General features: G+C 43.6%; 1 protein-coding gene across 2 annotated transcripts in view; it reads right to left on the minus strand.

The window, feature by feature from the left end:
- The window catches only part of IDE (insulin degrading enzyme), an 82899-nt gene extending 62284 nt beyond the window's left edge, over positions 1–20615 (minus strand). The window contains exon 1 of one of the 2 annotated variants that reach the window (XM_059662851.1): positions 20407–20615. In XM_059662851.1, coding sequence (XP_059518834.1) covers positions 20407–20504 — 98 coding nt within the window. In that variant the 5' untranslated portion in view covers positions 20505–20615. The remainder of the gene's footprint in view (positions 1–20406) is intronic. The other variant, XM_059662850.1, reaches the window with a different exon arrangement.
- Between the last annotated feature and the right edge of the window lie 4668 nt (positions 20616–25283).

The following is a 25283-nucleotide window of genomic DNA, read 5'->3' on the forward strand; positions in this document are numbered from 1 at the left end:
TTTTGTAATTTTGTTTAGAAATTACAACACAGAAGGTTAGAATTTAAAAGCTGGAAGAGCTACTAGATGTTACCTAATTCTTTGCAGTTCATGGACTACCGGGACTCTTCCTAAGAGCTTGTTAAATATATAAAATATCAGAAACCACCAGAGACCTGCTAAGCCAGAATCTGTATTTTAACAAGATCCCCAAATGGGCCAGTCCCCTATCTTACTATAAGAAAACTAAGGAACCTGAAATCACTTGTCCAAGATCATATAGCTAAAATTACAGCCAGAACTCAGTTATTAACTGTGCCCACTCCAGCACCTCAAAATCCAAATAAACATTTAAGGAGGCCTATGAAGATCCAGACACTACACCATGCATGCTGGCTACAAAGATGAGTATGCCAGAGCCTTGGCTCTGAAGAAACCCACTCTAGTGACAGACATGAAAACAAGTCAACTTTTAACTGTGTGGCACAGTTGTCCAGGGCACTATGGGAGTAATGGAGGGGGGACACCTAACTTTCTAGGAGAGGAGAGAGGAAAGAGAGCAGGTGAATAGAAGCATGCCGAAAAAGAGGGAGTTACCAGAGAAAAGGACTGGTGCTGAGAAAAAAAACATGAGGCATAAAGAGGAAATACAAGAGCTTGGTGTTAATAGAACTACAACTAGAACTTCCACTGAGAGATCTGGACAGATAAAGGCCTAAATTGCACGTTTGCAAAAAGAAATTGACAAATAAGTCATTTCCAAATTCTCATATCAAAAGAAATTTTTTCTGCAAATAATCTTTTATTCAGATGACCTCTTACAATCCTTTTTCTCATACCGCTTTAAGTATTGCACAGTACATTGAACAGATTGAGAAACTTTATGTTGCCTTTGTTCAATCTGATCCATTTCTAATTTCTAAATGAATGACCTATAAACCCAAACAGGTGACTAATCATGCTAATAGTCAATTATGTATCAAAACCTCCCTTCTGTGGAATCCATCCACCCACTGCAAACCACAGGCGGAAGCTGAGCTTACCCTATGACACTCCTGAACGAGGAGGAGGCATCCCAGGAGAAAATGCCTGAAATCAGCATACCATAAACATTTCTTCCCCACAGAAAGCAGAGGTAAGTAAGAATATGAAGGTAGTGGTAGTACTAGAATGCCTCACTATAAGACTACATATTCCCAAATACTGTTTACATCACTTGACCTAAAAAAATAACGTCTCAGGGAATCATCTTCAGTTACAGAGATCAGTACCCCTTACCTCATACACAAGCTAGATTATAAAGGTGGGTATAAACTAAAATCCTGTCAATTAAATTATATTTTCTCATGATGAATGCTTTGTCTTTGTTTCAGACAAAATGTCAGGTGTTCTAACTCTATGCACCTTCTGGAAAGGTGTTTACAAAGAAAAAACAAACTCTTTTTTTTATATATTTTATTGATTTTTTTACAGAGAGGAAGGGAGAGAGATAGAGAGTCAGAAACATCGATGAGAGACAAACATCGATCAGCCGCCTCCTGCACATCTCCTCCTGGGGATGTGCCCGCAACCCAGGTACATGCCCTTGACCAGAATTGAACCCGAGACCCTTCAGTCCTCAGGCCGACGCTCTATCCACTGAGCCAAACTGGCTTTGGCGACAAACTCTTAAATGAGTAAGGAATCCTATAACAGTATCATTTTAGAGATATGTGCTTTTGCAAATTTTGTTCTAGTTTTGGTGCATATATACAACCAGAGGCCTGCTGCACGAAATTCATGCACGGGTAGGGTCCCTAGGCCTGACTGGCAATCAGGGCTGATTGGGGCCTTCCTTCCCGACTGCTGGCTGGGGCCTTCCTTCGTTCCGCGTCGCCCCCTGATAGTCAGCGCACATCATAGCAAGCAGTTGAACTCCCAGTCGGTCGAACTCCCAAGGGGACAATTTGCATAATAGCCTTTTATTATATAGGACTAGAGGCCCAGTGCACGAGATTCATGCATTGGGGGCAGGGGGGTCCTCGGCCCTGCCTGGGAGCCCTCGGGGGATGTCTGACCAGCCGTGAGGCCGGCTTCTGGCTGAGGGCAATGACCGCCAGGGGCAGCTCCTGCGTTGAGCGTCTGCCCCATGGTGGTCAGTGTGCATCATAGTGACCGGCTGTTCCACCGTTCGGTCCATTTGCATATTATCCTTTTATTATATAGGATGGCTATTTATTCTAAAAATGACAAGCTTATGTGGGGGAGGAAGATATTTTACTCTACCCTTCTAGGTTCCTTTGGGTGGTCTACTAATTAAGTCAACATGAGACAGAGTAACAAGAGAAATTAACTAAATTTAGTTACATATGTATGTATGTATGTATGGGAACCCCACATATGAGAGTCAGTGATCCCACATACATAAGTGGTTCACAGACAGAAAGGTAAAAATGGTATGTATGATACTCCATGCTAGGGATGAGGTACAATGTGCCTTGGGGCTTCAGAGGGGAAGAAGGTCATTTGCAGAATAAGAGCCGATGTTCAATTATTACAAGTTTGTCCTATAAATCATAAAGTTTTAGGCTTCTTTTTTAGAGAGAGTGGAAGGGAGGGAGGGAGGAAGGAAGAAAGGAGGAGAGAGAAACGGGGGGGGAGTGAAATGTGAGAGAGACACATTGATTGGTTTGACTCCCACACATGCCTAAATATGATTTCAGAGAGGAAGGAAGAGGGAGAGATAGAAACATCAATGATGAGAGAGAATCATTGACCGGCTGCCTCCTGCATGACCCCCACTGGGGATGGAGCCCACAACCTGGGCATGTGCCCTGACCAGAGATGGAACTGTGACCTCCTGGTTCATAGGTCTGAGGAGACAGAAGAAAGCTGGGTAGTCAGGACCATGCGGGGGGGGGGGGGGGGGGGGCGACGGGGACTAGAACCGAGAACCCAGCTAGGCAGAATTACTAAGGCACCCAACAGGGCAGGGAAGGGTTAGCAAGTGAGACATGACCTTTAAAATGTCTGAATGTTGCTAAGATGGGCAGCTTGCAGATAACCAATCCCAAGACAATAAGGTGTATAACGAATCCCAAGATTGTTATTAAGGCAAAATTCTTTGAAAGATCTCTCTCCCTCCCTCTCTCTATTCTTGGGTTGATGGCAGGAGACATGCTCCCCTGCACCCAAGTGGCTGATGGCCATGTAGGACTCTACACATGGACTAACAGACTTTAACACCCGACTGTAACATGGAAAGGAAGCTCTGGACATTGGCCTGCTCCCAGTACCCCAGCTGCACTTTTTCCAGGACTGGCTTCTCTCAATAACCTTTTCCTCCATTGACCCGTTTTTGTCTGTGAAGCCTTTCTTCAGACTAAAACCCCACATTTTGGTTTCAGGTCGGCGCTCTAACAGAGCCACAGTGGCCGGGCTATCGAAGGTTTCTTATAGCTGTATGTGGTAACCTAGGGTGTTTCACAAGTATCCTTGCTCACAGATAGGCTTCAGGCTGTTAGGAAATGTAAGAAAGATGCCACTGTACTAATCCTAACAATCACTCCATCTTAAAAGTGTCACATGCTTTATAAACTGCTAATTTAATCTTTTCATTCTCCTTAACCCCAGATGAGGAAACGAAAGCTCAATAATTAAGTGATTTGCCCAAGGACATTCACATGCTTCATTTGTGGCAAAGCTGGAGGGACCTATAGCGACAGAGGAGCATAGGAAGGGGAGGAGCAGAAGGTGGTACTTAAGGAAATCATAAATGGCTTCCTTTCTCAGTTCCCAGTACCACCCCCACAGCCCTTCCCTGACCCCATTCTCCTCCCTAACAATCCCAAATAACAAAGACAAGGAAATAAATTTTAAATAGGTCAAAATAAATGATGCAAGAAATGTTTTCTGTTTTCCTCTTCTACTTCCCATGTAAAACAGAGATAAGTAGTGGAAGGAGGCTGGAAGAATGCTTCTAATCTGCCAAAGGAGTCCCTGGGCTGAGAACCATATCTTCTCACTATACTTCGCTAATAAGAAAAAGAAAAATGCATAGCAGGATTAAATGTATAGTAGGTTTAAAGAGAGAAGAGAGTATAGAATCGTCACATGCATAAAAGGGAATATAAAAATAATTGCTACAGTAGATATAGTAGGGTTATGGGTAATTTATTTTTTAGATGCATCCATTAAGCCATAGGAACAGAAAAAAAAAAAGAAAAACATGTAACTGTTAGGGTCGCCAAAGGAGGAACACCCGAGGCCAAAAGGGGTGAAGAATTATAAATGTATTAGACCATCTGAATACCAGATGGGCTGAGCCCCAAAGACTGGGAGTCAGAGGTTTTTAAAAGGACTCTAGGCGGGCTTTTTCTGGGCGGAGAATTCTCTGTGCAGGTCCAGATTCTGGGAAACTCCGGAGGGGAGAGATAATGGTCTTAGCAAGTGGAATGCCGTCTAAGCAAGTGGAATGTCCATTGTGAAGTGGCTTAAAGGTCAGTTCCCAGAGGAGGGGGTATCAATTCAATTATTTGATCAGACCTAACAGTAATCATCTTGGTAGATGCAGAAAAAGTACTTAACTAAATTCAATAATCATTCATGTCTTGAAAAACAAAAAGTCAGCAAACTAAAAATAAAAGGGAGAATATTCCTTCATCCCCACAAAAAGGATGCTACTACAATCTCTTCTAGTCAACACTGTACTGGCCAGTTCAATAATGCAAGAAAAAGAAAACACATGTAGATGTGACAGGAAGGGGAGGTGGACTAACATAATTCATGGCTGGCATGACTGTGTATGTAAAAAAATCACAACACTCTACTGACAACTTCCATTTCTGAGTAGGATATAATAGGTTATGCCAACCTGATTCAGGTTCAGTAACTACAAAAGCCACAATAAATTACAAAAATCACATTTTTAAAGATATTGGAGAGTTGTACAAGCAATAAGGATCAGAGGGACTGGAATTCCAGAAAGGGGTGAGCCGGGAAGTGAGCTGATGATCACCACCTGTTTTCTTCTCTGGAGGTATTGGGCAATTTTGGGTGTGGCTTGGAGATCATGTTTGGACCAAGCAAAAGAACTCTACTCAGGGGAAGAGAAACAAGCGAAGCTTAAGTAGGCACAAGGTGTTGAGATAGGCCAGAACAAATGAAACAGAGAAACTGAGCAGAAAGCTGAAAAACTGACAGAGCAATTTACAGCAGATACAGAAAGTTACCTCCCTAGAAATTACATCTAGGCCTCAGATATTTAAGCTCCAGACCAGAAAAGCAGCAAAGCCAGGTGGACTGATGACCCTGACCAATTAGTGAAGACCAGGACTCTGTGGGAGCACACCTAGGAAACATGAATATTCTGTTGAAACCCTCCCCTAAGATTCCTGCGTGTGAGAAAGAGATAAAGCCTCAAGACAGTGCTCTCCTGCTGGAATTCCAACAGGGCATAATAAAATGCAAGAAGTCCTCATAAGGTTGTTGGGCTTCTATATTCAGCAGGGCTGAATCATATTACCTGCTGCTGGAATAGCTGAAAGCATTTCCCCAAACCTGAAAATCTGCATATATTATTGCCTGTGGAGAGCAGTTCCCCCAACCTGACAATGCCTACTGTTTACCAAACTTACCTTTGATATGTATATCTGTTTTGCTATAGGGCAAAATGTGTGAATAAAGAGCCCTGGGTCCAGAGATTCAGAGAAAACTTGGTTACTGAAGCTAGGTCCCCTCTGGCTCCCCAAAATGCCTTCCAAATTTATATTTTATGTTTAGTTTCTTTATTAATTTACTTGCAGCCCTTCTCCAGATTCCTGAACCCTTCTAGATGCAGGGAAAGAACCCTGGCACTCTTCTACTGAGGAACAGCCCCAGCCATTTCATTTCTCCTCTTCTTCTCCCACTTGCCCCCCATACGCGTGCATCTCCTACACTCTAAGGCAAGAATGTCAAACTCGAAGGCTAACATGGGCCAAATAAACAAGGTCTAAGTTTATGTGGGCCGCAAAAAACACAAAAGCTTCAATTTTCATAGAAACGTATGTTTATTTCAATAGAGATATGCTGAATACCAAGGGTTGAAATAAATGAGTAATCGTTAACATAAAATAATACATTTTAATAAAAATTAATCTTTTCTTGAACATTAACTTACCAAACACTGAATAACTGCACAAATTAATAAGCGTAACACAAATAAACCTATTTTTCTTGTTCTCTGTAAGCAAAATAATTCCTATTGTGCACACCAAACAAGTCAGTACAAGAATAATGATGTGGCAACCGGCTGCTAAAATATTCGCTGCTAGTATTAGTGGAGAGAAATGGTGCGCCTGCATGTAAGGGAAATGAATGCAACACCATTATAGTAATCAGTCATTAGCGAACGTTGTAGTTCGTTATTAATAATTATGTATAACAGGATATTGTAAAAATTAAGTTACAAAATTTTTATTAAAACATTTCTTACACACCATTATATTGGCTGGGCCGCAAAAATATTCGTTGTGGGCCACATGTGGCCTGCGGGCCGCGAGTTTGACATGCTTGCTCTAAGGGACTCCAAGAGACTTGCAACCTGGGGAGCACCAGCAGCTCTTCACAGACTAGTCCTCTGAATATGTCCCCAAGGCCCCCTTTCCTCTGACTTCCCAGAGAGCTAGGGCAGCCCAGCCTAGGCTTCCCTGTTGCTTTATACTAAGCCCTTTCTTTCTTGTTTTACTGTCCCCAGCTTTAATAAACATTCCCTCATAGTCACCTGGACTCGTGAAATTTTTCCTTCATGAAGTCAGGAACCTACACGCTACCTGGCAGCCCTAGGCAGACCCCTTTCCAGTAACAGTGTGACAGACTAAAGCCCCAAGATGCCCCAAATTCACAGCTTATTTTTGCCACAGGAGTTTAACTGAGATACCACTACATTCCTACCAGAATGCTAAAATGAAAAAGTTGGAAAACAGCAGGTGATAGAGAAGTTTTGGGGCAACCCAAACTCTCATACATTGCTGGTGGGAATGCAAATTAACACAAACATTATTCAAAAACTGGCAGTACATACTTATATAAATTATATATAAAACTAACAATATGACCTAACAATTCATGTATTAGATATACACCCAAAATAAATGCATTTATATGTTCATAGTAATTCTATTCATAATAGCTAAAACTAGAAATGATCAAATATCCATCAACTGTGAAAAGATAAACTGTGACATATTCACAACAATGAAAATGAATAATCTAGAATAAAGCACAAAAATAAGGATGAATCTCACTAAAAAGGTTGAATGAAAGAAGCTAGATGCAAAAGAATAAACACTGTATCCTCCCATATATACAAAGTGCAAGGACAAGCTATGTCTTTATGTTAGGATAGTGGTTACCTTGGAGGGTAAGAGGTAGTGATTAGAAGGAAGAATGAGGGTGGCTTCTGGGTACTGGTCCCTTGCTGGCTATACAGACATGTTCGGTTTGTGTAAATTCATCAAGCTGAACACTTATGATATATATTTTAATTAAAAGTTTTTAAAATATCATAAAGCAGTGTAATAAAAGAGGGAGGGAGGTATGAATTACTCAAGGCTATAACTATCAATCACCAAAAGTCATCCTAGAAACAATACCACTTGGATAATGAAAAGTAGCTATCCATATCAAACAGGTGCTAAACAGAGAAGGCTCACTAAGAAATAATAGTCCAATTAACATGATAATTATCTAAACCTTCTCAGGTGTGTCCCAGACAATTCTATTGATGTCATCCTGGCCACAAGAAATAGGAAGCCAAGTACAGCATGAATCAACTAAGTCAATAATAAAGTATGTTAAATATTTTAATCAAGTCTTTACTCATTATGTTAAGATTTGAAACTAATTTTAGTATTACTTACTTTAAACTTGTTAAGATTTAAAAGTAAAATATTTCGCCGAAACCGGTTTGGCTCAGTGGATAGAGCGTCAGCCTGCGGACTGAAAGGTCCCAGGTTCGATTCCGGTCAAGGGCATGTACCTGGGTTGCGGGCACATCCCCAGTGGGGGGTGTGCAGGAGGCAGCTGATTGATGTTTCTCTCTCATCGATGTTTCTAACTCTCTATCTCTCTCCCTTTCTCTCTGTAAAAAATCAATAAAATATATATTAAAAAAATAATAAAAGTAAAATATTTCCAGCAACCAATTAAAAGTGACAGAGCAATAAATGTAATAAAATAAAAGCAAAATGATTAAACTTTATTATTTTTTGTAATCCTCACCTGAAGATATCTTTTCCAGTGATTTTTAAAGAGAGTGAAATGGTTGGAAGAGGTGGGAGGGGGGAGAGGAAGAGAGAGAGAAACATTGATGTAAGAGACACATCAACTGGTTGCCTCCCGAAAGAAGTCTGCCTGGAGCCAGATATTAAACCTGCAACCGAGGCACATGCCCTTCAGTCCTTGGGCCAAGGCTCTAACCACTGAGCAACAGGCCATGGTGATTAAACTTTAAATAAATTCTCCCCTCAACAATTTTTCAACATTTATATCAAACAACAATTAATCCAGGATTTGAACTGGATACGTTCTTTATTTTAAAACAAAACAAAAAGAATAATATATATAGTAAACATTTCTTTAAACTCAGAATTAATTTTGCATATGCTCATAGATGCTCCATGATCCCAGAGCGGCAGGACAGCTCAAAGATCCCTGTCATGGTCTCTAAAGATTAATTTAAACCACAGGGTAGGAAGAGTTAACAACCTGTAACTAATTCTTTCAAGACAGCCCTCCAAGGAAGGCAACCCACAAACACCCAAATTCTGTATTCTGTGTGGATCTCTACTTGAGGTTCAGTTCCATTTGTTTGTACACTCTGGTTCTGACAGGAGGGGAATCCTGCCCTCTACAGCTAATGCTGGTTCAGGAAGCTCAACCTGCACTCTGCCTTATTATACCCCACGCCAGTACTGATCCACTGACCACTTCCAGCCAGTGTTCAAGTAACTATAAACCTTCACCTTTACCCAGTCACCCCTTTGCTGCCTAGATCCTGGATACTATTGGACTCTTCTGGTCAAACTGGGCTTGTGAGCTCATTTAATTTTGCCAGTAAGAGTCACATGAAGTGTTCATATGGGTCCATTAAATTGACAGAGGCACCTAAAATTGCATTAGACTTGGGCAGCACTTACAGCATTTCTCCTATAAAATAGGTATATAGGTATAAATAAACTTCACCAAGGTAGTCTCTGGTACAAAGTAGGCAACCATAAATGGTACCCTTATATTATAATCATAATTATGGTCCTAGGGAGGTGAGATGCAAATAGATAACCTCAATAACCACCATGTTATTACTAACATTCTTAACATAGGCTCATGCATATTCCAGTTGCATACTGTCATCTCCAGAGGTCAAAAACATTGACTAGACGGGCTAAGTAATAGGATAGTACTTTATAAGACTCAGAAAACCAGGTAAATAATTATCCCTTTGTAACTGCTATAGGTGAGCCACTGTTTATAGTCTGTGGTTCTCAATAGGTGTCAATTTTGCTCCCCAAAGGGACATGTGGCAATGCGTCCCAACTGAACTGTCAAAACTGAAGTACGCAACTGGCAACTAGTGAGCAGAGAACAGGTGTGCTGCTCAGCATCCTATATTGCACAGAATAGTCCCTACCACAAAGAATTATCCAGCCCAAAATGTCAATAGTGTCAAGAATGAAAGACCCTAGTTTATAGTTCTGACTTTATTATCCAAAAAATAATGGGCCAGAATCACTACAACCAATTCGATCCACTTAAAATAAAACCATGAGACAGCTTCATCAAAACACACAAAGCTATCTGCTTTAAACTCCCATCTCTTTATTTATTTTTAAAAATTTAAACAAACAAACAAAAAGGCTTACAAGAAAAGAGGGGTAAAACTGATAATGAAGAAGAGAGAGATGTGCAGCAATCCTGTCCTTCAGTGAGCAATCTAGTGCACTAGTAAAGTCTGCCTCAGAAAGGAGCACTGGGACAAACCCTTACTGAACTCGTAGTCAGTATCTTGCACAGCACAAACTCCTTATAGGAAGTATACCTTCAATGCACCCCTCACATAGATCCATTGATTCTCATTTTTCCTGCATGGGAAATTAAACCTCATAAAAGTTATTTGGTTAGAGCCAAACAGGCATTAAATAAGAGAACGAGGATTCAAATCCAGGTCTTCAGACACCAAAGCAACATGCTCTTAACCATTCCACCAAATTAAAAAGTTTATTTTATGTAAGGGACTAAATCTTTGGAAGGATACTCACAGAAATGTTGAGTATGGTTACTATGGATAATAGATACTACGTGATCTTTATTCTTTGAACTTTTCAGAATAGTACAGAAAGGCCGAAACCGGTTTGGCTCAGTGGATAGAGCGTCGGCCTGCGGACTGAGGGGTCCCAGGTTCGATTCCGGTCAAGGGCATGTACCTGGGTTGCGGGCACATCCCCAGTAGGAGATGTGCAGGAGGCAGCTGATCGATGTTTCTCTCCCATCGATGTTTCTGACTCTCTATCTCTCTCCCTTCCTCTCTGTAAAAAATCAATAAAATATATTTAAAAAAAAAAAAAAAAAAAAAAAAGAATAGTACAGAAAGAATCTTTGAAAAGATAAAACTTAAAGGACTTTAATGCACTAGGCTCTACTTACTAAGTTTATAAGCCCAAAGTGAACTTTTATTACTATTATTATTCTGCTGTTATTAACTTAAATCAGCTACATCAGAAAATAGCAGGACTAATTAATAAAGAAAAATATGGACTCCATTTTCATTCACTGTTGTTTTGACAACTTGGTCCCCTTAAGAAACTAGTTTGTGCTCTAGCTGGTTTGGCTCACTGGATAGAGCGTCGGCCTGCGGACTGAAGGGTCCCAGGTTTGATTCCAGTCAAGGGCATGTACCTTGGTTGCAGGCACATCCCCAGTAGGGGGTGTGCAGGAGGCAGCTGATCGATGCTTCTCTCTCATCGATGTTTCTAACTCTCTCTCTCTCTCTCTCCCTTCCTCTCTGTAAAAAATCAATAAAATTATTAAAAAAAAAAGAAAGAAAGAAAGAAACTAGTTTGTAGGCTTACAACTGGGATAATTTCCAAAGGAATTTTTTAAACAATTTGTGATATGAGGTGAAAGCTTTAAGCAGACAGAACCTACTAGCTCACTCACATGCTGACCTAAGGTGATATGGTTCAATGTTGCTGTCAATTTAAGGCTTCATTTTATTTCTTTCTACACATAGCATAAAAACGTCAGGTTGTTTAGAAAGTAACAGCCTAAATTCTTACTTTTTTTTAAAGCATAGATGCCATCTGTCTCTTTAGATACAGACTTATCTAGCAGGCTGCCTACAACTTTGAAATTGTATCTGTGCTCTTGTGTCCAGAAATAAATACATAATACTTTCTTCTCCTCTTCATAGCAACAATAGCATTGTTATTATTTTAGTCCACATTTATTAAACACTTAACTACATGATGGAGACAGACACATTACATGCATTTCCTCATTTAAAACTCACTACAAACCTGTGAGGTAGACACTATTATTGTCCCCATTTTGCTGATTGGAAACAGGCTTGAAGAGGGAAGTAATGAGTACCGGTACACACAGAAGTAAATGGCAGAATCCAGGCATTGTGGCTCCAGAATCCCTATAGCAATGCAAGCCAAAGAACAGTAATGGAACTCCTTCTCATCCAGCCCCTGAAGGATCTGTATCAGAATGGACTGTTCCACAATACTGTAACCAATCCATCAAAGCCATGTGCAAATATTCAAGACTATTAGGTAAAACAGTGATCCCACCTCCTGCTGCCTCAGCAGCCAAAAACTAGGTTTAATGGTGGGAGGTACAAGAAGAACAACTGATGCTTATGTAGCCAATGAACAATTAGAACACTCTTCACTGGTTAGTGTCAGAAACACCACACCACGCTGGCTGGTGTGGCTCTCAGTTGATTGGAGCATTGTCCGTGAACCTGAGGTCACAGGTTTGATTCCTGGTGGGGCACATACCTAAGTTACAGGTTCAATCCCTGGTCAGAACAGGATGCGACCAATCGATGTCTCTCTTACATCTATGTTTCTTTCTCTTTCTCACTCTCCCTCTCTTCCCCTTCTCCTGCTCCTTGCCCTCTCCCCTAAAATCAATTACAAACACACACACACACAAAAACCCCACAAGAACATCATTATTCATAATAGCCAAAAATGGAAGCAATCCAAGTAAGTGTCCAGTGATGGATGAATGGATAAACAAAATGTTATTATATAAACATATTGTGGAATATTATACAGCCTTTAAAAGGAACAAAATTCTGACACATGCTACAAGGAACGAAAAATCGAAAACGTTATGCTAAGTGAAATAAGTGAATCACAAAAGGTCAAAGACTGATTCCACTTTCAGATTCCACTTTCTGGTAGAAGAGCATTTTGAGTTGAGGAAAAACAGTGCAAATAATCTGAGCAAGAGTGAATCAGTCAATAACACTAGTGAGGTTTAGGGTGATGATTTTGGAAACAAGATCAGAGAGGTGGTGAGAGGCCAGATCCCATAGAACCTTCTTGGCCATTGTAAGGACTCTGTCTTGAATCTGAGCAAAATGAAGTGAAACAACAAATTGATATTTCTCTCTCTCCCTTTCTCAAATCAATCAATCAATAAAAATTTTTATTAATCATAGCCACTTGGCCTGGAGGTCAAACCCTCCCTGGAATTAGCTACAACAATCAAGATTTAACTATAAGACTGCGAACAAAGACCACTAGGGGGTGCACCAAGGAAGCATAACAAAATGCGGAGACAAAGAAACAGGACAAAATTGTCAAAGGAAGATATAGAGTTCAGAACCACACTTTTAAGGTCTCTCAAGAACTGTTTAGAAGCTGAGATCTACACGAAACTTAATGAGATCTACACGAAAACTAATAAGACCCTCGATCTTATATTGGGGAACCAACTAGAAATTAAGCATACACGGACTGAAATAACGAATATTATACAGACGCCCGACAGCAGACCAGAGGAGCGCAAGAATCAAGTCAATGATTTGAAATGCGAGGAAGCAAAAAACATCCAACCAGAAAAGCAAAATGAAAAAAGAATCCAAAAATGCGAGGATAGTGTAAGGAGCCTCTGGGACAGCTTCAAGCGTACCAACATCAGAATTATAGGGGTGCCAGAAGAAGAGAGAGAGCAAGATATTGAAAACCTATTTGAAGAAATAATGACAGAAAACTTCCCCCACCTGGTGAAAGAAATGGACTTACAGGTCCAAGAAGCACGGAGAACCCCAAACAAAAGGAATCCAAAGAGGACCACACCAAGACACATCATCATTAAAATGCCAAGAGCAAAAGATAAAGAAAGAATCTTAAAAACAGCAAGAGAAAGAAACTCAGTTACCTACAAGGTAACCCATACGACTGTCAGCTGATTTCTCAACAGAAACTTTGCAGGCCAGAAGGGAGTGGCAAGAAATATTCAAAGTGATGAATAGCAAGAACCTACAACCAAGATTACTTTATCCAGCAAAGCTATCATTCAGAACTGAAGGTCAGATAAAGAGCTTCACAGATAAGGAAAAGCTAAAGGAGTTCATCACCACCAAACCAGGATTATATGAAATGCTGAAAGGTATCCTTTAAGAAGAGGAAGAGGAAGAAAAAGGTAAAGATACAAATTATGAACAACAAATATGCATCTATCAACAAGTGAATCTAAGAATCAAGTGAATAAATAATCTGATGAACAGAATGAACTGTTGATTATAATAGAATCAGGGACATAGAAAGGGAATGGACTGACTATTCTTGGGGGGGAAAGGGGTGTGGGAGATGTGGGAAGAGACTGGACAAAAATCGTGCACCTATGGATGAGGACAGTGGGTGGGGAGTGAGGGCGGAGGGTGGGGCGGGAACTGGGAGGAGGGGAGTTATGGGGGGGAAAAAAAGAGGAACAAATGTAATAATCTGAACAATAAAGATTTAATTAAAAAAAAAAAAAAAGAAATTCGATGGGAAAATTTTCCTTTTCAGCATCACCTGTGGAATCAATGGCATCATCACTCAAATATGTGTGAAAATCTCCATCGAGTATATCCAAAATTTCTTCATTTAATTTTTGAACATGCTCATTTTTTGGACAAAGAATTGCATGTTTAGATATATTTTTAATATTATCTATAGATATAGTATTTCCAAAGGTAGCTTCAATAATAGATCCATTACAACTAATTTCACAGGGGATTTCAATTATATCCATTCCTAAATGAAAACTGCTATCAAGTTTGCCATATCCAAGTTTTACTAACCATTCACTATAAGCAGAATCCTCTGATCTCATATTTGTTGTATGAGACAACTTTCTGAAACATCCCCAAACATTGCAGTACTTTAAACTCATTTGTACTATGGCCGATCACATAGCATGTGGTACAATACTGAGACATTGTCGAAAATCCCCTCCAAGAAGGAGAACTTTCCCACCAAATACAACATCCAGACTCATAATTTCTCTTAGTAATCTGTCTATGGCAGCCGTGGGCAAACTACGGCCCGCGGGCCGGATCCGGCCCATTTGAAATGAATAAACCTAAACATACCCTTTTAAAAAAAAAAAAATTTTTATTAAAATAAAAAATAGCCCTAGCCGGTCTTGCTCAGTGGATAGAGCATCAGCCTGTGGAATGAAGGGGTCTGGGGTTCGATTCTGGTCAAGGGCACATGCCCAGGTTTCAGGTTCGGTCCCCAGTGGGGGGCATGCAAGAGGCAGCCGATCAATGATTCTCATCATTGATATTTCTATCTCTCTCTCCCTCTCCCTTCCTGTTTGAAATCAATAAAAATATATTTTAAAAAATAAATTAATTAAATAAAAAGAAATCTGAGCAAAATGGGATCAACTGCAAGGTTTTAAGTATTCCCTAGCAAGGATCTATAACTTCAAAGGATCATAGATTTCAAAAAGATCATGCTGCCAGTGGTGACAAGAACAGGCTACATGGCCCTGACCGGTTTGGCTCAGTGGATAGAGCGTTGACCTGCGAACTGAAGGGTCCCAGGTTCGATTCCAATCAAGGACATGTACCATGGTTCCGGGCACATCCCCAGTAGGGGGTGTGCAGGAGGCAGCGGACGGGATGTTTCTAACTCTCTATCCTTCTCCCTTCCTCTCTGTAAACAATCAATAAAATATATTAAAAAAAGAAAAGAAAAAAGAACAGGCTACATATAGAGAGGCAAGTGCAGAAGCAAAAAAAAACTGAGAGGCCATTACATATAGCAAAAGATTAGAATCAGGGTGGTAACAGTGAGAAGTAGTCTGGATCTGGATGTATATGCTGACTGGATGAGGGATATGAGAACAAGAAAGGAGTTAAGGATGACTCCAAGTTATTAGCCTAAACAAACAGAAGATTAGATGTTATTATCTGGGATGGGAAGAAGACTGTGGGAGGAGCAGATTTGAGGGAGAAGATCTGGATATAGGTTTTGGACATGCTGAGTTCAAGATTTATACTGGACATCAAAGGGAAAATGTTGAGTAGGAAGTTTATTACCTAAGACTGAAATTCAGGGAAGAGGTTCTGGTTAGAGATACACATTTGGGAATTGTCATAACATAGATCAGGCCGGTTTCATAAAACTTCTATGATGGATGGATATGTTCTATATGTGCACTGCCCATATGGTAACCACCAGCCACATGAGACTGGAAATGAGGCTAGGGTGACAGAGAAACTGAATAGTTAATTGTAGTCATTTACATTTTAAAAAGCACATGTGGCTCATGGCTACATCTTTAACAAAGCATAGTATTTAAAGCAATGTGATTGGATGAGAACACTAAATGAGTGAGGTTTGGCAGAGACGACGTCCAAAGATTGGGCACTGGGGCACACCAACGACATGGGTTATTTGTGATAGGAAGAAAAAAAATGAACCAACCCAAATTTCTAGCAACAACAGAATAGAAAAATAATTAGTGGCATATTCAAGTAAGACTGTCAATCAGCAGTAAATGCATACATCTATGTGAACAAATCTCAAAAAATGTTAAGTAACTTAAAGAAAATTATAAATGTCAAAAGCAGACAAAACTAAGCAATATGCTGTTTAAGAATATATTCAGATTGATAAAGCTATAAAGAAAATCAAGGGACTTATTATCCAAATGTAGAATAATATCACCTCTCCAGAGAAGGTTGCAATTGGGAGGCGAGTACAGAAGGCTTCAAAGTTACTGGAAATATTCTATTTCCTAACTGGATGGTGGGAACACAGATGTTCATTTGTTATTCTCCTTTGTTCTATATACTCTGGCATGTATAATATTAAATAACATATATATATATATATGTGTGTATGTGTGTGTATATATATATATATATATATATATATATATATATATATATATATGGCAGTACATGGTTAAATTTCAAATGGAAATGTCAAAATCTCTTTAAACCATTAAGTTCAGAAAAAAGGAAAGATAACTCTGGGTTGTATAAGGTCTATAAAGGACAGATTTAGTCATATAAAGAAAAAAGGGAAGGGCATTCTAGAATTGGGAATAAACAGGTCATGTATAAGAGACAATAAATTAGTGAGTCTACTGGAGAAGAAGAAAGTTAGGTTGAAAAGTTAGGCTAGGGCTAGTTCCTGAGATGCTTAAATACTGGGTCAAGGAGTTTGGACTTGATGTAGAAATAGTGCAGAACCATTGATGGTGTCTAAGTAAGACAATAGCATAGGGAAAGTGGTATATCAGTCGGATTAATCTGATGATTAGGATTAAATAGTAGGAAGACAGAAGGCTTGAAAAATCAGTTATTAAACTTGTAGATGTGAGATGTCAGAGAAAATGCTGGTGATCTGAATGGTGATGGTGATGGAAGATCCAAGTTTACCCCAAGAAACTAGGATGAAAGACTGAAGAGAGTTTGGTCCTGAAAATAGGCGGAGGGAAAAAGAGAGATTCAAAAATTACACCAATTTTCAAGCTAAAACTGTAAAAATGATAACATCAACATATGCAAAATTAGGGAAATCAATAGGAAGCTGGTTTTGAAGGAGGACCATTCATTCAATACAGACATCAGGCAGAGTGTGATATCTTCCCCTCAGGGAGCAGCTTATGTGTCCCCCCTCTTTTTTTAACAATTATATATTTTTAGTAGACAAAGAAAAACTATATAGTTGAGGGGGGGGGGAGTATAAAAGTTTTTATAGCTTTCAACTCTATAAGAATTTTGTAAGCCCTACTTTTCAACGAAGAGTTGCATATAAGTGCTGTTGCTTTTCAAAATAAATTGAAAGAAATAACAGAACACAAAAGTGGAAATGGTTAGTAAAAAGTCAGAGATAAAGGAGTGCAACTACTCACTATTGAACTGAAAGCTCTTTTAAGGACAAATTTTATCATTTTTTAAAAGTATTTTAAAAGCCTGAATCTTAATAGCTAGTTAAGTCCCACCTGGCACACCACTGTTTCCTAAGCCTGGAGAATAGAGAGATGCAAAGGAGAGCTGCCTGCAAAATGACATGACTGATGCCCAAGTGTTTTAAGTGGTTGCCAGGGGCTGGGCTATTACCTCCAGGTTCCCCAATAATACAGATCATTTCACAAAGCCCAAATATATCCAATTTGATTGAACAGAAGACAACGAAGCTGCTTTTCAAAATGAATTGACTTTATACAAATGCTTTTAAGATCATCTCTTTCACCCTAGCCGGTTTGGCTCAGTGGATAGAGGGATGGCCTGTGGACTGAAGGGTCCCGGGTTTAATTCCCATCAAGGGCACATGCCTGGGTTGCGGGCTCGATCCTCTAGTAGGGGTCGTGCAGGAAGCAGCCTATCAATGATTTTCTCATCGTTGATGTTTCTCTCTCTCTCCCCCTCTCTGAAATCAATAAAAATATTTTTTAAAAGACTATTATGTTAAAAAAAATCATCTCTTTCTCAAACAGTAACAGGAAATGAATGCCGTAACAGAGCTCAGAATCTGAGACTAAACAGACATGAGTTAAATCCCAACTCTTCCAATATACAGCTGTGGAACCATCTCTGTTAGTACATTCTTCCGACCATGGAGGGTTGATTACTACCTTCCTTAAGATATGAATATGTGCCCTACCTAGTTTGGCTCAGTGGATAGAGCCTTGGCCTGCAGACTGAGGGGTCCCAGGTTTGATTCCAGTCATGGGCACATGCCCAGGTTGTGGGCTCCATTCCCAGTGGGGGGCGTGCAGGAGGCAGCCGATCAATGATTCTCTCTCATCACTGATGTTTCTATTTCTTTCTCCCTCTCCTTTCCTCTCTGAAATCAATAAGAATATATTTTAAAAAAAGATATGAATATGTGGTAGCTTCAGATGTTAGTACTTTTCCTTCTTAAAACTACACCCAGATCCTTTTGATTGGACCTGTATTTTTCTTAATAGCCTCAAACACTAATTTTTAGCATGGAGCATTCTAGATGGTTCACCTCATTCATTATGTTTTGAATCTCCTGAATCTCCCTCTTTGAAAACAATTGTATCGTGAGCTCTTGGCTGTTCAACCCATGCTCTGGACTTCACCAATGAAAGCGAAGAGCCATGGGAGAAAACCATAGAGAAAAATAGAATTGTAGGTACGTCGTACAAACGTTTCAGTTGTATAAAACTTAAAATCAATGCTTCCTTTGAAATCACAAATTCTGCACACTGGAGACAATATGAAGCTCAACACAGCCTATTAGCAACAAATTAAGAACAAAAATTGTTCTGACTTGAAGGAGGGCCCAGGGATGCACCTTGCCTATGCTTATTACCCCCAATTTTCTGAACTCGGGGATCTTTTAGCATGTTGTAGCGGATACTGCAGGGACAGAGGAGGAAAAACAAGTTCCACAGATCTTTAATTTGCATGAGCCTTCTGAGTACCATTACTGCCCTCCTAGTTCAGGCAGTCAAGATTAAGTCCCAACCGGTTTCTCTGCCCGAGATCTCTCCACTCCCTCACCTCCTGCACACAGCCACCGAACCAATTTCCTAAATCACCAGTTTCATTACATCACTCCCCACCTCAAAAACACTTAATGGCTCCCTACCTCCTAGTCACTGGAAGAAAGCCCAACTAAAATTCAAAGCCCAGGCTAGCATTATCCTAATTTTTATAATACAGGACCTGTTTCCTCCTAATTCCCCCCACGGAAATTCTCTAAGGCTGCAACTAGACTAATCCGCTCACAGTCCCCCCCAAGAAACAGACTAGTCTGCACCCCTGGGCTGGCTTACAACCACCCCTGCCTATCCTCCGCCCTCCCAGGCCTTTCCTCCAAAAGGTCAGCGCAGACCCCCTCCTCTATCTCTGCCCCGAACTGTGCTCTAAAAAGCACACACGGCCCACACTGGACATCCTTTCTAGCTGGCAATTCTCCCGTGGTAATGCAATCCGCTCCAACCAAGACAAAGTTCCTTGGAGGTGGACCCCATGCTAGTACTCACACAGAGAGGGCCTATCACAGTGCCCCGCACTTGCTAGGTCCTGGATAGTAAAACTAGAGGAAGCGTTCAGATGATGCAGGTGCCGATGATGTGGGGCCAGACAATACTGCCCATCTTTCCCAGTCCCTCTTAATTCACAGTAAAGGGGACTCAGCGTTCGCTTCAGGGCCGACAGTATCTAGTGTACACGGAGCAACGAAGTGCGGCGAGCCCGCCACCCGAGGGCAAAAACCCCGCGTCCCGATCCCGGCTCTTGCCACAATCTCTGCAACGGTAGGGAAATCCTGCGTATCGGTTGGCTCAGAGGCAAAGCAAGGGAGCTGCTGGGATGGATCCCAAGGTATCCTTTCCCCAATTCCCCGGGAAACGCAGCAGTCGTCTACCCGCTCCAGCGGAGGCACGCAAACTTTCAAGGTTCCCACCGCAGGCATTTCCATGGAGCAGCGAAAACTAAGTCCCCACAGGAGAACGCGGGGCGGAGAGGAAAGCGGTCCCCCTGGACCCCAAGGCCAGGGATAGTCCGCTCGGTTCCCGGCCCCTCGCAGGCGGACTCCCCGGAGAGTGTCCGGCGCGGGTCCCAGGAGCGGGCCCGGGTGACTCCGTCCGCGCCCGCGCCCGCGCCCCGCGCCCCCACACTTATGACACTCGCCGCGTGTCCCGGGTCCCGGCCCCCATCCGCCCGCACCCGCCCGAGGGACGCCGTCCTCTCTTAGCAAGGCCCCTCGCTCCCGCCGGGCGAGCCGCCCTGCTGGGCCCTGGAGCAGCCTCGACGCGGCCGTCTGGGGCCCAGGCCGGCGGGACGGGCGGCGTGAGGGGCGGCGGCGGCGGCGGCGGCTTTAAGTGCTGAATCACCACTTTGCAACCCGAGCTCCAAACCACGGTGACCCGCGGGCCCCGAGGGCCCGAACGCTGTGCCCCACTTACCCACAGAGGCGCTCGGGGGGCGACAGGCGGGCGCCGAGGGCCGAGCGGAAGGCGCGGGGCGACGCGGGGTGCAGCAGCCACGCTAGCAGGTACCGCATAGCCCGGCGCAGCCGCCGGGATCACAGCGAACGACCGCTTCCTTCCAGCGCGGAGCGCCGGCCTGTCCCACTGCGCATGCTCAGTCCGCGCGCCGCGCCGCCTCCCGGGAGCCCCCGAGTGGCCACCGCGCCGGGTTTTGCCTGGCGCCCGACTGGGCGGGGCGGCGGACGGCGGGCGTCCCAGGTCTGAGCGGGCGGCGGGATGGGGTCCGGCCGGGGAGCTGCGGGGGCCCAGCAGCCAGGCTTTCCCAAGTGGGGAGGGTCCCGGCTGAGTCACACAGCACGTGTGAGGGCGGCGATGTGTGTCTGGCTGTGTATGTGTGTGTGTGTGGGGGGGGGAATGGGGGCTCACAGGTACCGCGTGGGCACTAGGGTCCCCGGTCGGTGGAGGCAATCTCATTGGCTGTCCCCGGCTGCGCAGGTGTTGGAACAAGGTCAGCCAAGCAGGCTGCCTCCCAGAAAACAAATCCACCCTCTGAAAGGCCCGCGGGCTCCCTCTAGAGCGCGATAGGGATGTGGACTGCCGGGTGGGTGGAAATTGAGGGGGTTTGAGGGGGAGTTAGACTATCGAGGTCCACCGGTGGTAGGCCAGGACCCAGAGGGAAGTATCGATCCTGGGGAAGCTAGCTGCCCTTCAAGGAGCAAGATGGATATGGAACAGGCCATGGCAAAACAACTCCCATTTAAAAAACAGCAACCCGCATATACATGCCGTACTACAGCTATGGTCAGTGTACTTCAGTCATTATTTGTAAGGCGAGACTTGTTGCCCTGATGGCTTTATGGTATTTTGCATCCAAGAGCAACCTAATTAATAATTGTTATGGCAAAAAATCCTATCTAATAAAAGAGAAACATGGTAATTAGCCGTACATCCACTACCCTTCCCATTGGCTAATCAGGGTGATATGCAAATTAACTGCCAGCCAAGATGGCGGCCGGCAGCCAGGCAGCTTCAAGCGAACATGAGGCTTACTTGCTTCAGTGATGGAGGACTCCAACGTTCCCCGCCTGCTGCTGCCGGCCTCTGAGCTTGCAGTTTGAAACATTATTATAAATATGGAAGTGAACAAAACCCCAGAAACCTGCTTTCAGCCAGCCGGGATCTCAGAGCTGGAGTTGAAACAGTGTTTCGATTATAGAACCCAAACAAACCAGATACCTGCTTTCAGCAGCCGAGGCCTAAGAGCTGGAGCCAAGCCTCAGAGCTAAAGCTGGCCCAGAATAAAAAAAAAAAAAAAGGAGCAGTTGGGAGTTTCAGTCACCCGCCAGCCTGAAAACAGCCATCAGCCCCTCACCCAGACTGGCCAGGCACCCCAGTGGGGACCCCCACCCTGATCCAGGACACCCTTCAGGGCAAACCAGCCGGCCCCCACCCATGCACCAGGCCTCTATCCTACATAGTAAAAGGGTAATATGCCTCCCAGCACCGGGATCAGCAGCTCTGTGTGTGACAGGGGGCGGGGCCACAACCTCCCTATCCGCCCTGCTCTGTTAGTGACAGGGGAAGGCGCCCCAACCCCCTGATCAGCCCTGCTCTGTGCCTGATACGGGGGAGCTCCCCAACCCCCTGATCGCCCTGTAGCTCTGAGTGTGACAGAGTGCGGCGCCCCAACCCCCTGATCAGCCCTGCTCTGTGGGTGACAGGGTGCGGTGCCCCAACACCTCCCCCACAGGCCCTGCTCTGTGTGTGACGGGGTAGAGCCATAACCTCCCCATCGGCCCTGCCCTGAGTGTGACAGTGGCAGCACCCCAACCCCCTGATTGGCCCTGTTCTGTGGGTGATAGAGGGCGGCGCCCCAACCGCCCCCCATGGGCCCTGCTCTGTGTGTGATGGGGTAGAGCCATAACCTCCCCATCGGCCCTGCCCTGAGTGTGACAGTGGCGGCACCCCAACCCCCTGATTGGCCCTGTTCTGTGGGTGATAGAGGGCGGTACCCCAACCGCCCCCCATGGGCCCTGCTCTGTGTGTGATGGGGTAGAGCCATAACCTCCCCATCAGCCCTGCCCTGAGTGTGACAGGGTGCGGCGCCCCAACCCCCTGATCCGCCCTGCTCTGTGTGTGACAGGGGGCGGATCCCCAACTCCCCTATTGGCCCTACTCTGTGAGTGACGGGGGAGCTCCCCAACCCCCTGATCTACCCTGCTCTGTGCATGACAGGGTACGGAGCCCCAACCCCCCTGATGGGCCCTGTTCTGTGCGTGACAGGGAGTGGCGCTGAAACTTCCCCATCAACCCTGCCTTGAGTGTGACAGGAGGCGGTGCCCCAACCCCCCAATGGCCCTACCCTGAGCGTGACTGAGGGTGGCATCGCAACCTCCCAATCTGCCCTGCTCTGTGCATGACAGGGGGTGGCCTCCCAACTCCCCAATCAGCCCTGCTCTGAGCCTGACCAGGGGCTGCACCTAGGGATTGGGCCTGCCCTCTGCCACCCAGGAGCAGGCCTAAGCCAGCAGATCGTTATCTCCCGAGGGGTCCCAGACTGCAAGAGGGCACAGGCTGGGCTGAGGGGCCCCCCATCCCCCCTGAGTGCACAAATTTTTGTGCACTGGGCCTCTAGTAAAATAATAATTGTTATGGCCCAGTCGGTGTGGCTCAGTGGTTGAGCCTCGACCCATGAACCAAGAGGTCACTGGTTCGATTCCCGGTCAGGGCATATGCCTGGGTTGCGGGCTCAATCCCCCGTAGGTAGAAGGCAGCTGATCCGTGATGTTTCTCTCTCTCTCTATCCCTATCCCTTCCTCTCTCTCTAAAAATCAATAAAAACATTTTTTAAAAATAATAATTGTTATGAATCTGACTTTGTATTGCATTATTTTACAGGGTCTTTAGGGAAGAGTGTGATTAGGGATGGTGACTCCCTTGCTTATGTGGTTTAGGTTTCTGATGTGGTAGACAGAAGACTGCAGCCAAAAGCTGCTCTGAATCCTATTATTGCTGCAAATGGGAATTAGGAGAAGGGTTCTTTAATCAAGTGGATGCCTCATCAAAGAGGTAGAGGTGATCTTTTTTGCAATAGGGTTTCAGCTAAAGGCAAACCTTGGGTGGATGAAAACTGAGGAACTGGAGATAAGGGCTCCTAGTGAAATGCAAGGTAAAATTGCACCACATTACATTTTAGCCCCAACCCCCCTGTATTCGTTTCTTGTAGCTGCCATAACAAATTACCACAAACGTGGTGGCTTAAAACAACAGAAATGTATTGTCTCACAGTCTGGAGGCCAGAATCCCCAAAGCAAGATGTCAGGGCCACAGTCCCTACAGGACTTTTCAGCTTCTGGTAGATGCCAGCTTCCTTGTCTTGTGGGAACATCAATCTCTGCCTCCATCTTGACATTGCCTTCTCTTCTGCATGTCTTTTTTTCTTCTGTCTTTTACAAGGACATTTGTCATTGGATTTAAGGTACATCCCGGTAATCTAGAATGATCTTATCTCATCCTAAACTCAATTACATCTGCAAAGACCTGTTTTCCAAACAATGTCACACAAGTTCCTGGGATTAGGATGTGAACATATCTTTTGGTGGGTCACCAGTCAACTCACTACCCCACTTTTCCAGCCTCTACCCCCACCCTCTACTCACTCCAATTTACGCAGCTATCACAACTAATTGATTATTATAACAATCCTAACTTGTCAGTGCTCTACCAATTTTTAAGACCTATTGAAATGGCATTGCTTTGCCCCGCCAGTGTGGCTCAGTGGTTGAGCCTCGACCTTTGAACCAGGAGGCCACAGAGGTCATGGTTTGATTCCCAGTCAGGTATATGCCCAGGTTGTGGGTTGTGTGGGAGGTAGCCAATCCATGATTCTCTCTCATCATTGATGTTTCTATCTCTCTCTACCACTCCTTTCCTCTCTCTGAAATCAATAAAAATAAAATTAAATAAATGGCCTTGCCCTAGTTGGTTTGGCTCAGTGGATAGAGCATCGGCCTGCAGACTGAAGGGTCCTGGGTTCAATTCCCATTAAGGGCACATGCCCGGGTTGTGAGCTCGATCCCCAGTAGGGGATGTGCAGGAGACAGCCAATCAATGATTCTCATCATTGATGTTTCTTTCTCTCTGAAATCAATAAAAATATATTAAAAAAAATAAAATAAAATAAATGGCCTTTACAAAACGTATCCTTATTTCCATTTCTCACATACCCCAATGTAAGTAACCGCTCTCTGATCAGAGCTACCAGAGTAGTTTGCCACTCAAAAGGCACTTACTTGGATTTTAACTTTTCATACTTGTAAGAAGCAGTAGATTAGGTATGATGTCTTAGTCATTTTTTTAGAATATGATTTTTGTTTGTTTTTGTTAATCTTCAACCTGGGATATTTTTCCATTGATTTTTTAGAGACACTGGAAGAGAGAGGGAAAGACAGAGAGAAACTTCAATTGGTTGCCTCCTGCACGTCCCTGACCAGGGCCCAGACCAGGGAGGAGCCTGCAACTAAGGTATGTGCCCTTAACCAGAATTGAACCTGGGACCCTTTGGTCTGCTGGCCAATCACTCCATCCACTGAGCCAAACTGGCTAGGGCTTAAATATGTTTTTTTATTGATTTGAGAGAGAGAGGAAGGGAGAGGGAGAGAGAAACATCAATCCTGCTGTCTCTTGCACTCCTCTTGCTAGGGATCAAGCCTGAAACCCTGGTCTGTGCCGGGATCGGGAATCAGACTGGAGACCTCTCCAATCAAACTTCTGGTGCATGGGACAACGCTCAACCAAATCACACTGGCCAGGGCGTTAGTCATTTTTGTATATCACCTAGCAGCAAGCACAGT

The sequence above is a fragment of the Myotis daubentonii genome, chromosome 13, assembly GCF_963259705.1.
Source record: "Myotis daubentonii chromosome 13, mMyoDau2.1, whole genome shotgun sequence".
Classification (NCBI taxonomy): Eukaryota; Metazoa; Chordata; class Mammalia; order Chiroptera; family Vespertilionidae; genus Myotis; species Myotis daubentonii.